This window comes from Cervus canadensis, chromosome 25, assembly GCF_019320065.1.
Source record: "Cervus canadensis isolate Bull #8, Minnesota chromosome 25, ASM1932006v1, whole genome shotgun sequence".
Lineage (NCBI taxonomy): Eukaryota > Metazoa > Chordata > Mammalia > Artiodactyla > Cervidae > Cervus > Cervus canadensis.
In genome coordinates, this window is record NC_057410.1 from 31,162,942 (window position 1) to 31,177,003 (window position 14,062).

At 41.9% G+C, this 14,062-nt stretch overlaps 1 protein-coding gene across 3 annotated transcripts in view; it reads left to right on the forward strand.

The window, feature by feature from the left end:
* Positions 1–14,062, forward strand: part of TMCC3 (transmembrane and coiled-coil domain family 3) — a 272,744-nt gene that overhangs the window by 70,311 nt on the left and 188,371 nt on the right. For 2 of the 3 annotated variants that reach the window (XM_043446696.1, XM_043446699.1), the window contains exon 2: positions 11,310–11,491. The exons of the other annotated variant lie outside the window; for it this stretch is intronic. Coding sequence is in view for 1 of the 2 variants with exons in the window: in XM_043446699.1 (XP_043302634.1) it covers positions 11,447–11,491 (45 nt within the window). In the remaining variant the exon portion in view is untranslated. The remainder of the gene's footprint in view (positions 1–11,309; positions 11,492–14,062) is intronic. 3 annotated transcript variants of the gene reach the window in all.

The window sequence follows — 14,062 nt, forward strand, 5'->3', positions numbered from 1 at the left end:
AGGAAAAGCAAAGGAATGATTCATTCAAAATTCAGATTGGCATTTGCCTGTGCTGGGTGGGAGCAGGTAGGGAAGGCAAGAAAGGGCTGGGAATCCTAGAAGGACAAAAAGGACTTCAAAGATATTGATTTTTATTCTATTTTGTAAGCTGTGGGATGGTGTGTGGGTGGTTTTTTTTTTTATTTTAAATGTGTGCACCTGTTATGTACATTCTCTTGATTCCTTGAAATATATTTACCCCCCCACAAACACACAAAAACAAATATACAAAGAAAACATATACATAGCATAAAATAAAAATACAACACGATGTTTGTCATATCAAACTGTACACTTTGTGTGTTGTCTTGGGTGATTGTTCGTGGTTGAGTGAACTTAGGGAGATGGTGAGCTCTGGTTGAGCAGACAGCGAGGCAGTTTGATGCACCTTTGAATCTTTAAAACTAGTTTGGTCTTGTCTCTTTCTCCTGCTGGTGCTGCTGCTGCCACTCCTGCTAAAGCACTGGCATTCATCCAGAGAGCAGTTTGTTCCTCCCTTCCCTGGGTTGAGAAGATCCCCTGGTGGAGGAAATGGCAACCCACTCCAGTATTCTTGCCTGGAGAACTGGATGAACAGAGGAGCCTGGCGGGCTACAGTCCACAGGTTTGCAAAGCGTCGGACGTGACTGAATACTCATATACGACACACATATTTTAATTCTCGGAAAAGTGCAGTGAGATCCACTGTCATCTCCATTGTAAAGTTAAGGACAGCGGGTCTGTAGGAGCCTGCCCTTCGTCCTCTGCTGCCTCCAGGGCTGCCTGTGGGGGAGGCTAAGTCCACCCAACCTGGGTCTGAGCTGTAGGCACAGGCCTGACAATTTCAGGTTTGTAAAAGGCCTTCGCCCTTTTGTGTTTTTGACGGCGACATCGCTGTCAGGCTCTGCTTGCCCTGTGTCTCAGAGGCCAGTGAGTCCCTGCAGCTCTGCTAACGAAATGACTGCCCCCCTGGTGACCCTGGGGAGGAAGTTTCCAGCACCTGTGCATGTACTTGGTTGTGTCTGACTCTGCAGCCGCATGGACTGTAGCCCACCAGGCTCCTTTGTTCATGAAATTTTCCAGGCAAGGCTACTGGAGTGAGTTGCCATTTCCTTAAGGGAATCTTCCCTACCCAGGAGTTGAACCCACCTCTCCTGCATTGTCAGGCAAATTCTTTACCACTAGCACCACCTGGGAAGTCCCTTCTAGCTCCTGATATAGGTAATTAGGGAGTGGCTGTTTTATGCAGACACTGAACCTCAGGGACTCTTGACCTGATGGATTTGGACTTAATTCTTACAAATGGGTGTGGAGGAGCTGATCTCTACAGGTTTCGGTGAGATTTGAGTTCAGAGACTTGGTGTGGCTATCGTAAGAAAAAATACATATAATGAAGGAAAAAAGGAGGGACCACTGTAGACAGAAGGAATTAGGTCTCAGCAGGAGGGACTTGCAGTTAGAGTTTGCTCAGGGGATCAGAAAGCACCCTGACCCCCAGTTTTGGATCCTTGTTCTGCCACTTACTGCTAGCTGTGAACTTTGGCAGGTTATATCACCTCACCAAGATCCTGTCTCCTCATCTGTTGTTTAGAGATGGTAGTACTATTTTGGACTGTTTGTTGTTTAGCCCCAAACCATTACTCTTTCTTTCCTTGTTAACAAAGCCACTTAAACTCAGGAAAGATGGGCCTTGTTTCTGGCCTAAAGGTGCAGACATGTGACCTTCTGGTCCATGAAATGTATGGGGAAGTCTTCTGAGAGGAATTTTTTTTCCCCTTGGGTAAGTAGGAGGTAAAAGAGGAGCACCTCTGCCTAAGCTACTTTCTGCTTCCTGCTTTGAGTGCAACAGTGCTAGGATATGATGCTTGGAGCTGCTGCAGCCATTTTGTGACTATGAGGCAGAAGACCAGGAAAATCAGGGATGCCAACCCCAAGTCCTACCATTACTGAACCCCCCTAAACACCTGGAACTGTTTCTTGTTATGCAAGGAAAATAGGCCCCTATTTATGTAAGCTTCAGTTAGCTATATTTTCTATTCTTTGTAATCAAAGAATGATTTAAAATGTATTTATTCCTTATTAAGTTCTCATGAGAATTAGACTGTATTTTTAACATATCTGGAACAGAGTAGATACATAGTGGTAGTTACTGTCATCCTTACCTCCACCATCACCCCCAGGGTGTCTCCAGGAGCAAGTCAGACTATAGGGGTGGCAGAAGAAAAGAAATGTTGAAGAATTTTGTCTCTTCTCTTCCTCATTATTTACCTTCCCTCTTATAAAAGGTTGTGCAAAGCATGGTGGGATGCCTGATATTGAAGAAAGAGTGTTAGGAGTGGAAAGGAAAAGAGGAGGGAAAAAAAGTAGCATTAGAGGGAAGTCAGCTAAGCAGTCTAGGCTCGTGGTTTGAATTTATTGCTCTCACATTTTTTTTTCCCCCAGAAATGGGATTCAGTTCTCCTGGGCCCCTGATCAAAATAAGCATTTTAAAAAATAAATGCAAAGATATTTATTTCTTATAGGCTTTTTAGCATTCATAGATTTTAAACACTGGAAATGGTAACACTCTTAGCATCTTTAATGGCTACTTCTTTAAACAGGTGCCCAGGGAATAGCATTTTTTTACACAGTAAACATTTCTGGTAAAGGATTATTATAATGAGGCAAAGTCTCTATTTTCAGCTCCCAGTTACCTTTCAATCCAGTTGCTGTCATTAAATGATGCTTGCATTTAGTTAGTGTGCTGGAAGTTGGAGAAATGAGTGCATCACCATCAAAGCGTGAAAGGCCAGTAATGTTTTGCATGATCATCACTGGAGTTGGTCCTCAGATTTTGCATCTGTCACTCTTGCCCTCCAGTGCCTTAGTTTGGGATTCTACCCGAACAAAGGTCTCCTTACTGGTTTTAATCATTTTCAGACCCTGTTGTGGATTATCTAGTCACCCACTGTTACTTTTTTTTTCCCGCCACGACACTTTTTTGTTTTAAGCAGAGTGCCTGTGACAATTCCAAATGTGTCAGAATAATAAGGGAAAACCTACTTGATGCCACTGACAAAGCAGACACATTGAACTTGCCTTGAGGGGAAGGTTGAAAGACCCAGCTTGTCTTACTCACTTACAGTCAAATGGAGAGATGGAGATCCTGGTCCTGTTGAGAGATGAAGAGGGAAGGTCTTTGATCTCCTGCAGAACGGCTGTGTCCAGGAGAGGGGACGAGGTGACATGAGAAGATGGGAAGCCATGGGTGAGGTGGGTGAGTGAGGCTGCACTGTTGGATCTGTGGGTCAGGGGAAAATAAGGAGAAGCAAAACCAGGGCTGTGCTGAAAATATTTATCAAATGATGCAAAACAGTTACTGCTCAGTAACTACTAGAGCATGCCCTAGGGTTCCTAGGTCATGTGATACTATGTTGTGAGTTCACGGAGGAGGTCTGGGTGCTGGAGAAGAGACCAGTTGGCAACGGGACATAGAAGATGCTCGAGGCATAAGAAAATGTGGCAAAGAAATGACATGACCTTACTACAGCTTGCAAGCAGAACACTTAACTCTGAACAAAACCCTTTGTGTTGCCCAAAATGATACCGTGTAGGTAAAGAGCAGACAGGGTCTATGCCTTGTCTAGTGCCTGGCACATAGTAGGTTCTTCATGAATATTTATTGAAAGAATTAATAAATGAACGTGCCACCAAAGGATGTATCAGAAATCCTCCCTGTGTGCTAAGAGAATTAGTTTTCATGAGAACCTTCATTAGTTTTGCTTGGTTTGGTGGTGTTTGTATTTTATTTGATTTTCAAAATGTGAAACAATGGCATGGACAAAAAAGAAAAACATCATCATTTTATAGAGGCAAGAGAATAACTTTATATTTAAATAAACCAGAGAGTGGTTGAATCTCCTGTTATTTTCCCCTTTTGTAGTCTGTGTTGTAAAATAATTTATACGGGATAAAAATCTATAATCTTTACAAAGGCAGCAAGTTCGGTGTTACGAAGGGCATGCGTTAGATGGTTTGAATTATTTGTGATGAAGAATTAGAATAGAATGTGCATTTTTTCTGATGAGAAAACATGAATAGAAAATGATAGCAAGCACTTTCTAACCACAGGCTCTACATCAGAATGAAGCATGCTGTTTGTATTTTAAGGCCAGATGTCTCCTTGGGGAAGATCATGGAAGTGTCAGCTGTCATGGCAGAGTCTAGCAGAAGCTGTCACAAAAGCTTTGCGCAGTGGTTAGTTCTGATGAGCTCACATAGGAGGAGCTACATTATATGTTAGGTTTGGTGGAATATAAATTCCAGGGAGTTCATTTGACTTACCCTGTTGCTTGCTGCCAAGAATTTGGAGTGAGTTTCAACAGATGTATACTTATGAAGCTAGTAAAGTGGATCTAGCAATTGAAAATAAGAAGCAAGGAAAAGAAGAGAATACTAAAATAGTAATGCTAGCCATAAGTATTAAAATTGACCATAAGCCATAAGTATTAAAATTGATTGATTTTACGTGGAGCCTCGTGGCAGCCATGGCAAAAGAGGGAATATGATAAGGCTCATAACTCATCCTTGTAGAAAGAAGAGAGCATACAAGTGTCTCATAGGAAGTATGCGTGCATACTAAGTCACTTCAGTCCTGTCTGACTTTGCGACCCTATGGCCTGTATGCCCGCCAGGCCTATGGGGTTCTCCAGGCAAGAATACTGGAGTAGTTGCCATGCCCTCCTCCAGGGCATCTTCTCCACCCACGGATTGAACTCGCATCTCTATATCTTCTGCATTGGCAGGCGGGTTCTTTACCAGTAGCGCCACTTGGGGAGCTCCACAGGAAGTATACCTGTTCTAAAAGATTTCTAAAAGTTTCTTTAAATTTTTATTTATTTATTTTTGGCTGCAGTGGCTTTTCCTTCTGTGCATGGGCGTTCTCTGGTTGTGCACAGGCTTCTCACTGTGTTGACTTCTCTTGTTGCGGAGCACAGGCTCTAGGGTGCGTGGTCTTTGGGTTGTGGCACAGGGGCTTAGCTGCCCTGAGGCATGTGGAATCTTCTGGACCAGGGATTGAACCCATGTCCCCTGCATTGGCAGGTGGATTCTTATCCACTGGAGCAACAGGGAAGTCCCTCAAAGATGGCAGTTTTAGCAGCTGTTATTTGGGAACTGATGAGTTAATTATGATCATTCAGTTTGCTTACTTTCACTTTTTTTTTTTAACTCTTGAAGTTACTCCTTTGCCTCCTAGTCTCCTCATTGTCAGTGATCTATTTATTTTTAGAGCCATTAAATGATACAGGTCAGGAGAAGGAGGTAAATTCAGAACAGTTAGCTTTGTAGCTGTTTTACAGTTCTGGTTAGAGTCATACATGAGGCGTCATTTTGGCTAAGTTGGTACTATCTGTTGATTTAAATTTCTTTTTTTGTTCTTCAAGCCCACAGAACAGAGAATTATTTTGACTTTATATAAAGCCCATCTAGCTTTCTACTGGTCTGGGGACTGGAGCACCTATCCCAGTTGGTCATTGTTAAAAAGTGTAATTCATGTTTTCATTATATGCATTTAATGTATAGCTAATAATAATCAGTAAAAAACTTCTGTTCACTTCATAGGATAAAGTTTGTACATGGATTTTATTTTTAATGACCGTATATTGTAGCATTTTGTTTACTAATTCTGTAATTCAGTTCTGTACGATTAAGTATTGATTTTTTCTTATTGAATACTCTTCAACAAATATATTTGTACATATAGTTTACGTCACTGTTGAAGACAATTCAGGTTATAGGTTTATTGGATCAAAAATATGCCCCCTTTTGCCAATGCATTACTTTCTGAAGCATGAATGAACTTTCTTTCACGTCATCATCCACAAAGGAGATAAAAAGAGCTGTTGATGAGCTAGTTATCTCCAAGCAGTTTATCAACAGCTTTTCATTTCATTTGTGACTCACTTCTGAATACTGGTTCTTCCATTAGTTTTGTAAATCTTTGCAGCTAGAGTTCTGCAAATTTTTTGTAAGTAGCATTTAGTGACGTCAGTGATACCTTCCTTTTGAAATACTCGTTTGTTATATTTTGAGTTTTGAGTATATTGCCTGTGGTGGCAGAGACTGCTCGTTATACTTAATGACTTCATGTTCATGCTCTTCTTATCAGAGCTCACAGCTCTTAGTTGGGCACAAGCCGTCCGGGATAAAGACTACATTTTGTAGCCTCCCATGCAACCAGAGGAGACCAGGGAAGCAGTTCTGGCTGATTGGATGTAAGTAGAAGTGTTGTTTGGTACCCTGCAGGATGTTTTTGAAAAAACTGGTGGGTGCTTTTTGCCCTCTCTTTCTTATTTGTTCCTTCTTCCATCCTTGAGCCTGGAACACAGTTATGATGACTGTAGCCACCATATTGAATCAGGAGAACAAGGTCGACACTCAAAGGGGGTACGAAAGGTGACCTGGAAGGTTTTGGGGTCTATGAGGACTTCATGGCCTGGAGCTAGCATGCTCAGCTTTGTGCTGCCTGCTTCTGGACTTTCACACACAATAGAAAGGCGTTTTTGTTTTGTTTTAAATCATTATTTGGAGTCTCTATTACTCACAGCTGAATCTAACCCTAACTGATGACAGAGGTTCATATAAAAGATCCTGTGCAATTTAAGTGTTGCAGACATTATTTGACATAAATATTTAATGGTTAAGCTGAAAGTTGAGACCAAAGTAAAAGCAAATTCCAAGGATTCCAAGGATTTTCTCAATTATTTTCTGACTCCTTTCTATTTAAAAAAAATCATGTTGATGGTTAAGAGTTGTGTTTCTTGAACTCCTCTTCTGTACTCACCTCACTTAATTCCCTGTGAGAGGGTACAGTTGTCAGGGGTCAGGGGAAAATGGAGTCACTGCTGATGGGTTTAAGATTTTGTTTTGGGATGAAAATGTTCTGAAATTAGATTGTGTTGATGGTTGCACTATAATAAACATACTAAACCCACTGAAATATGTACTTTAAGTGGGTAAACTTTATGTTTTATGTAAGTAGTATCCCAAGGAAGCTATTAAAAACCTTAGCAGCACTATCAGCGTTTTACAAGCTGAAGGTGTCGTATCATGAAAGCAGTCTTCTTTTACCCTCCATAACATAGAATGCTATACTTTTTTGGAGAAGAACTTAGGGAGTTGGCATAAAAAAATACAAAGAAGAAAATGAAAATATCTTGTTTTCCAAGTTGTAAGAAAGAAAAGAAAATTTTGGCACTATTTATCCATTTCTTAAACTGTAGCATTTTGTTCTTTCACAAGTGAGGAAAAAGTTAATAAAATTGAACTTTGTGTCAGAGGACTGTAAAAAATCTGAAAGCTATTTTTGCTCTGTCTTTCCCTTGGATTGTAAGTCTTTCGCTACCAAATTTTGTACACCCTTATCACTATACATGGGCTTTCCTGGTGGCTCAGATGGTAAAGAACGTTCCTGCAATGCAGGAGACCTGGGTTTGATCCCTGGGTTGGGAAGATCTCCTGAAGGAGGGCATGGCAACCCACTTCAGCATTCTTGTCTGGAGAATCTCCATGGGCAGAGGAGCCTGATGGACTCCAGCCCATGGGGTCGTAAAGAGTCGGACATGACTGGGCAACTTAAGTACATCACTGTACATGCACCCATATTGCTTTACATCTGTCCTGTATTATATGCATCAGAAACTTCCCAGCTAAAGGTATTTCCTTCTTGCCTATGATCCTCTTCTCCCTCAGTTGGTGTTTAGTCTCTGCTGTTCAACTGAACTTTGATAACCAGCAGTCTCTCTTCCCTCTAATAAGCCAGTCTCAGGCAACAGTAGGTGTGTTTAAGGCTCATTAAGAAAGATTTACCCTAAAAAAAAAATTTAAAAAAAAAATTAAAAAATAAAAATAATAAAAAAATAAAAAAAAATAATAAAAATAATAAAAAAAAAGAAAGATTTACCCGTTAATCTTTTGAACAGGTTTGACCTGTTCAATTAGTTTAGATCTGAGGTTGTCTGTGGATTTTATTTATCATTTATTTACCATTCCTAGCTTTGTTTACCACATAAGCAAACATTGGTTGGCCTCTCCTTTCATTCCCCCTGGCTTTTTGTGTCCCACCCCTACCCCCACCCACCCATCCCCACCCCTCACCCACAGGGCTTTTTGCCTGGGTACCTGGCTCCTTTTCTTCATCAGATTGTGGAATCCTGGGAGGACCAGGGACAGCTTTCAACCACTCATGGCGCCTTGCACTGCGTAGGTGCTTAGTAATCATTTGTGGAATGAATAATTCTGGGTAGATAGAATAGGAAGTGAGCCACAGGACAGCAGTTCCTAGGTGGTAGTTTTGTTATTTAATGTCTCTGCTGAGAGAATGTTACACAACCAGCTGAGAGAAATGCATACTGCTCACTGTCTGATGGGCCATGACATAGGTTTACAAGCATGCTAACATGGCATTGAAGCACATGAATGAAACCACAAGAATGAAAATAATGTTTTGTGTTTCTTCCTGACGATCTGTGCTTAAAATTTTCAGTTTAGAAGCTACCGGAAGCACGCTGAAATGTGAGCTCTGGATGTCTTTTTCCTTTTGCATTTTTTTTGGTAGGGTTGATCGAAGCCATCATCCTGTCAGATGGTTTGACCCAGAGGAAGGTAAATTCAATCCAGAGTTAAGCACAGACTGTTTTTGTTTTTGTTTTTTTTTTTTAAAGGGGAAGATAACTGTTGTGTTGGTTTCTGCATTCAACAGTGCAAATCAGTCATAACTATATATATCCCCACCCACTTGAGCCTCCCCCACCCCAATCCATCCCACCCCTCTAAGCCATCACAGAGTGCCAGGCTGGGCTCCCTTGTTACGCAGCAGCTTCCTGCTAGCTGTCTGTTTTACACATGGTAATGTATATCTGTATATCTGTCAGTGTGACTTTACCAGTTAGTCTCACCCTTTCCTTCCCCTTCTGTGTCCATCGTCCCTTTTCTACCTCTGCTTCTCCATTCCTGCCCAGCATAGACTTTTAAAACAAATGTGTTTGGTATTATAACTTGATTTGAATTGGCCATTGAGAATGTAAATGATTCTTCTCAAGAAGAATCCTGTATTTTTACACTTTTTGTTAGAACTAGGATACAGACTTGTTGGTCTTTTAATGCACCGGAACCTGGTGGTCCGGAGTCGACAATGAGAGAGTGAAAGAAGGAAAGAGGCTAATATTCCCTGGGTTACGCAGATGGCTTTCCCGCTCCAGGGAATCAGCCAGAAATAGAGAGAGAGAGAGAGAGAGAAAGAAAGAAAGACATGGGGACCCAAGCTCTGATGGAGGAAAGGTGTTTTAATCAACATGGTGTGGGCATATATTCTGTCTTACAAGGTAGTTATTCTCAGCAAAGATATAGATTAAAATTCCAGACTTACAAAACATAAGGTGATTCCTATCAAAGAGAGAGAGTTGCAAGCAATCACTTTTTACCGTATGGTTCATAAGAAGGAAGAGGGTACTTATCACCATATTGAAAAACTAACGAAGGACATGCCTGGATTCCTCAGCCCTGGGAAAGGCGTGCGTCTCCTCTTAATTCCTGCATATTCAGTACTAGACAGTACTTTGGATATTTTGGGGGACAGTTTTAGTTGTCACAGTTATGGCTGTTACATTGTTTATGAGTTGGATTTCATTTCAGGATAATAAAGTTAACATCATATATGGAGATAATAACCATGAGGGTAGGAGGACCCTCCTGTTTTCGTTTCCATGGTGCCTAATGCCAAATAAATGAATAGATAAGTTATACAACTTCTTCTGCTATGTTTGTACATAAGTTATTATTGGCATGTGATGACATTAAATGATTAGCTCTTATCTCCAGCCAGAGGGTACATATGAAAAAACAAAAGCAAATTGGAGAATACATTGTTCGTTTTGCTTTCTGTCTTCCCAGCCCAAGAAGCCTGTGGTTTTAGTGCCAGTTTGTTGTGGGTAGACAGTAGTTCTTGCTTCCATATCTTTTTAGCATACTGGGGCCATTAGAAGCAGAGGGAATGTTTCTGTGTGGACCCCATTGAAGTAGACGAAATATGATTGATTATATTTCATCTTTTCTAATTATTTTGAGGATCAAATGTGGAAATAAAGTGAACTGAGTCATTGTTGTCGTTCATTTGCTAAGTTGTGTCCGACTCTTGGTGACCCCGTGGACTGCAGCATGCCAGGCTCCCTCTGTCCTCCACTGTCTCCTGGAGTTTCATGTCCATTGAGTTGGTGATGCTGTGTAATCATCTCATCATCTGTCGCCCCCTTCTCCTTTTGCCTTCAGTCTTTCCCAGCAACAGAGTCTTTGAGTGTCTCTGACTCAACTGCAAAGTGGAGATAATGCCAGCTTAGCATTGCCCTTGGAAGTTTTAAGTAGGGTCACATACATAAACTAGGTAAAGCAAAATGTAACAATGATCTATCCACTATCAATTATTTATTTAATTCTGACTTCCTGCCATTAAATCTGCTGCCTAACCAGCTGTCTTACTGTTTACTGGATATAGCTGGTGATGTTCTATCTTTACACTCCAGACCTCACTGTGCTCTCTTTCTGAGCCCTTGCTGAAATTTTTTTTCATCTTCTCTTCATCTTCTCATCATCTGCCCAGTCTGCTCTTCCCTAAAAATTTCTCTCATCTAATCTGACACAGGGGCAGCAGGAAGTGCCTTCTCCTGTTAGTCTTCTGTTCAGTCATTTACTTCTTGGAACGGTTGGTTTTCTTTCCACACACGTGTGTCTTAGCACTCTCTGGGATGGAAGGCATGGGGCTGCACTGGAAAATAGCACTCAGTGGTAGTTGGTTGATTTTCCACAGCCAGGAGACATGCTTGAGAATAAAGCAAGCCAGCAAACCTAACTCTTGCTTCCTTGAAGCTGTGTAACCAACCAAGCAATATAGTTACATAGTCACAGACCTTTAGAACAGGAAAAAGCCTTAGAGAATTACTCTTATAATAGACGTTTTCTATACTTTATATCCATCCTTTGTTTCTCATAATAATATTCAAAGATAAGTATGGTTACCCACATTTTATAGGCTTGCAGTCTAAGACCAAGAGATATTAAGTCACTTGCCTAAGGTCACTCATCAAGAAGTAGAGAAGGCCAATTGGAACCTTTCTCTCTCTCTTCAAAACCCTTGTTCCACCATTTTATTCTGCTTCTTTAGGGAAATAAAATTATATCATCACTAGAAAATAACATTTGGCATAAGAAATCTCGAAGAGTCAATGTTAAGTTTTTTTTTTTTTTTTTTTTTTTTAAAGCATGAAACAGCAATCTTCTCCTGGGTCGAGGCAGCTGAAATGTAGACACTGACCAACAGGTGTGAGATGCCCACCATTGAAGGCCACCTGGTGTTTTGGTAGGATTTCGAAGAAGGGGAGAAGGACTTCATCCTCAGATGTCATCAGAAAACCCAGAAACACGTATGGAACACAGTAAGCAGGTTCGGATACCACAGTGTCAAGTGTATAGCCTCTGGGACCAGACTGTGCGTTTGAATCCCAGCTCTACAGTTCTTTCAGCTGCGGGACCTTGGCTAGCTTCCTTCTTTACATTCCCTGTGTCTCACTTTCTGCATTTGTAGGATACGGGGATGATGATAGAACTTGCCTCTCAGGGTAGTTGTGAAAAGAAAAGAGATAATACATATCAGAACAGTACCTGCCGTATCACAAGGGCTCAGTAAGTTTGGCTGTTACGGTTGTTGATCTTGAGGCTGAGGAAAATATTGTACAGAGAACTTTAAAAATTCCTACTGCTCAGAAAGGGCCAGAAGCTGCCGGCCTGGAGTCAGTCTGAGATACCTGGTGGGCGTGTGATCAAATGTCTCCTAACTCCACGGAGAGTCCTCCTGAGGTCCCCTGTGCACGTATGTCTGGCAGCCCTCAGAGCAAGCCGTTCCCCTGTAACAGCAGTAACAATTCTCTTTGACTGAGAGACAGGCGTAGACAGGTGCTAGGCGGTTTTGTTATTAAAAGTAAATAGCAACACATTCTATTCTTTCCCCCAAGAATTCAGAATAATATGACTTCCCAGGCGGCTGTCACTCAATGCCGTCTTCTCTCGGCTCCTGAGAAGTCCCAGGGAAGCCCTGGAAAGGCATGAATCGTTTATGAAAATTTTGTATTATATTTGCTGATTTAGGATCCTTCCTAAAGCCGGGCTTGCCTGCTTTTAGGAGAGTGCTTCTGTTATTCACGGGCCAAGGCCGTGTGGGCCTGAAGTTTCCTGTTTGGCTGGCAAGGTATTGAGGAGGTCAAGGAACGTTTCCCTGATGAGACTTGGGAAACAGTAAGGATGAGGCCTGGAAAGGAATTTCAGCCTGTTTCTTCCCTCCGCATTCTGCCAGTTTTGGCATGGAGCTCGTCTCCTTCCCCACTGGAGAATGGAAGTGAGGGACCAGCTGACCTGTTGATGTGTTGACACTTGATCATGTGAAGTGGGAAACAGCAATTATCCTTTCATCAGCTTTTAAAAAAAATTGATTTATAACATTGTTCCATTTCTGCTATATAGCAGAGTGAGTGAGCTTTACACATACAAACATTCTTTTTAAAATATTATTTTTCATTATGGTTCATTCCACGAGACTGGGTATAGTTCCCTGGACTATACAGTGGGGTCTTGTTTTTTATCCATTCTGGATGCGATAGTTTACATCTACCAACCTCAGATTCCCACTCCATCCTTCTCCCTCTGCCTTGGCTTGCCTGTGAGTCTGTTTCTGTTTTGTAGATAGGTTCAGTTGTGCCATATTTTAGATTCCATTATAAGTGATATCGTATGGTTTTTGTCTTTCTCTCTCTGACTTATTTGCTTAGGATAATAATAGTTGCATCTGTGTTGTCATCAGCTTTTTTTAATGTACCTTATAACACCTGTGTAATTGTTTTCCTTTTCATAAAGGCCTTAAAACTGCACTGCTGGACGTAGGCACATGGCCCTGCTGGTTATGAGCTTATATTGCTCTGTGGCTTATGACCTGAAGCTGAGGTGATAATAACCCCGACGGGATTATTTTTCACCATGCACTGCAGAGAGGGTCCTTACCTACCCTTAGTATCCCTTTCCCTAGTATTCCAGCATCCCTTTCCCTAGGATTCCAGGAGGCCCACAGGGCCACCGTAGTGCCTGATTTCTGGGATGTGAAAAAGCTGCTGTTTAGTAGGGCTTGTGCTGGGCAAAACATCCATGGTCTCAGAAAGATGGGGGTGAAGGGACCCTGGGAGCTCACTGCCCCAGCTGCTTCCCAGGACTTAGCACATCTGGAAAGGCTGCTAGTATTCTGGGGACAGCAGCTCTTTGCGTTTTCCTCTGCTAGCCTGGGGGATGTGGGGCCATCCCAAAGCAATGGAGGTCAGGGAGGCTGCGAGAGGGAGAGGAGGTGCCTGACTCACCATCTGTTCTCTGAACAGTGCTTGAGAGGATTTCTCATAAATTGTACACCGAGATGGAGAAAATGAGCAAATGTTCTGTTTTTATTTCTAAAGGTCAACTTCGTATCTTAGCCCCTTTTGTGCATTGATAACGTGACAGTCGTTGATCGCTTACATCTCTCATTAAATCCTCACGACTTTGTAAGGAAATTGCTAGTACCCCCATCTTTACAATAAGAAAATCAGATCTCAGAAAGAATAGCTTTCCCACTGTGTCACAGCTGGTGAGAGAAGACGCTAGAATTTGAACCCGGGTCCAGCTGAACATCATTCATTTTGCCATGATGCTCTGCTTTCTCTTGGCTTTGCCTCCTCTGTTTTTCTCCACCTCAGTGCAGACACTGCGTACAATATGTTAAGACCTTTCATGGTCTGTATTTTTGCATTGGGGAGGTTATGTAAATTGATTGTTTAACATTCAGCTTTCTGGGCTCGGAGGTTCATGTCCATCTAGTTTCTGCATCCTCTGAAAAGGAGGAGCCCCTCCCTTTTGAACAGAACACGTAGTATTCACAGGTCTGCAGCATGCCCAGCAGAGCCCTGAAGGAGACTGTCTTGTGGGGACAGCTTACCCTGGG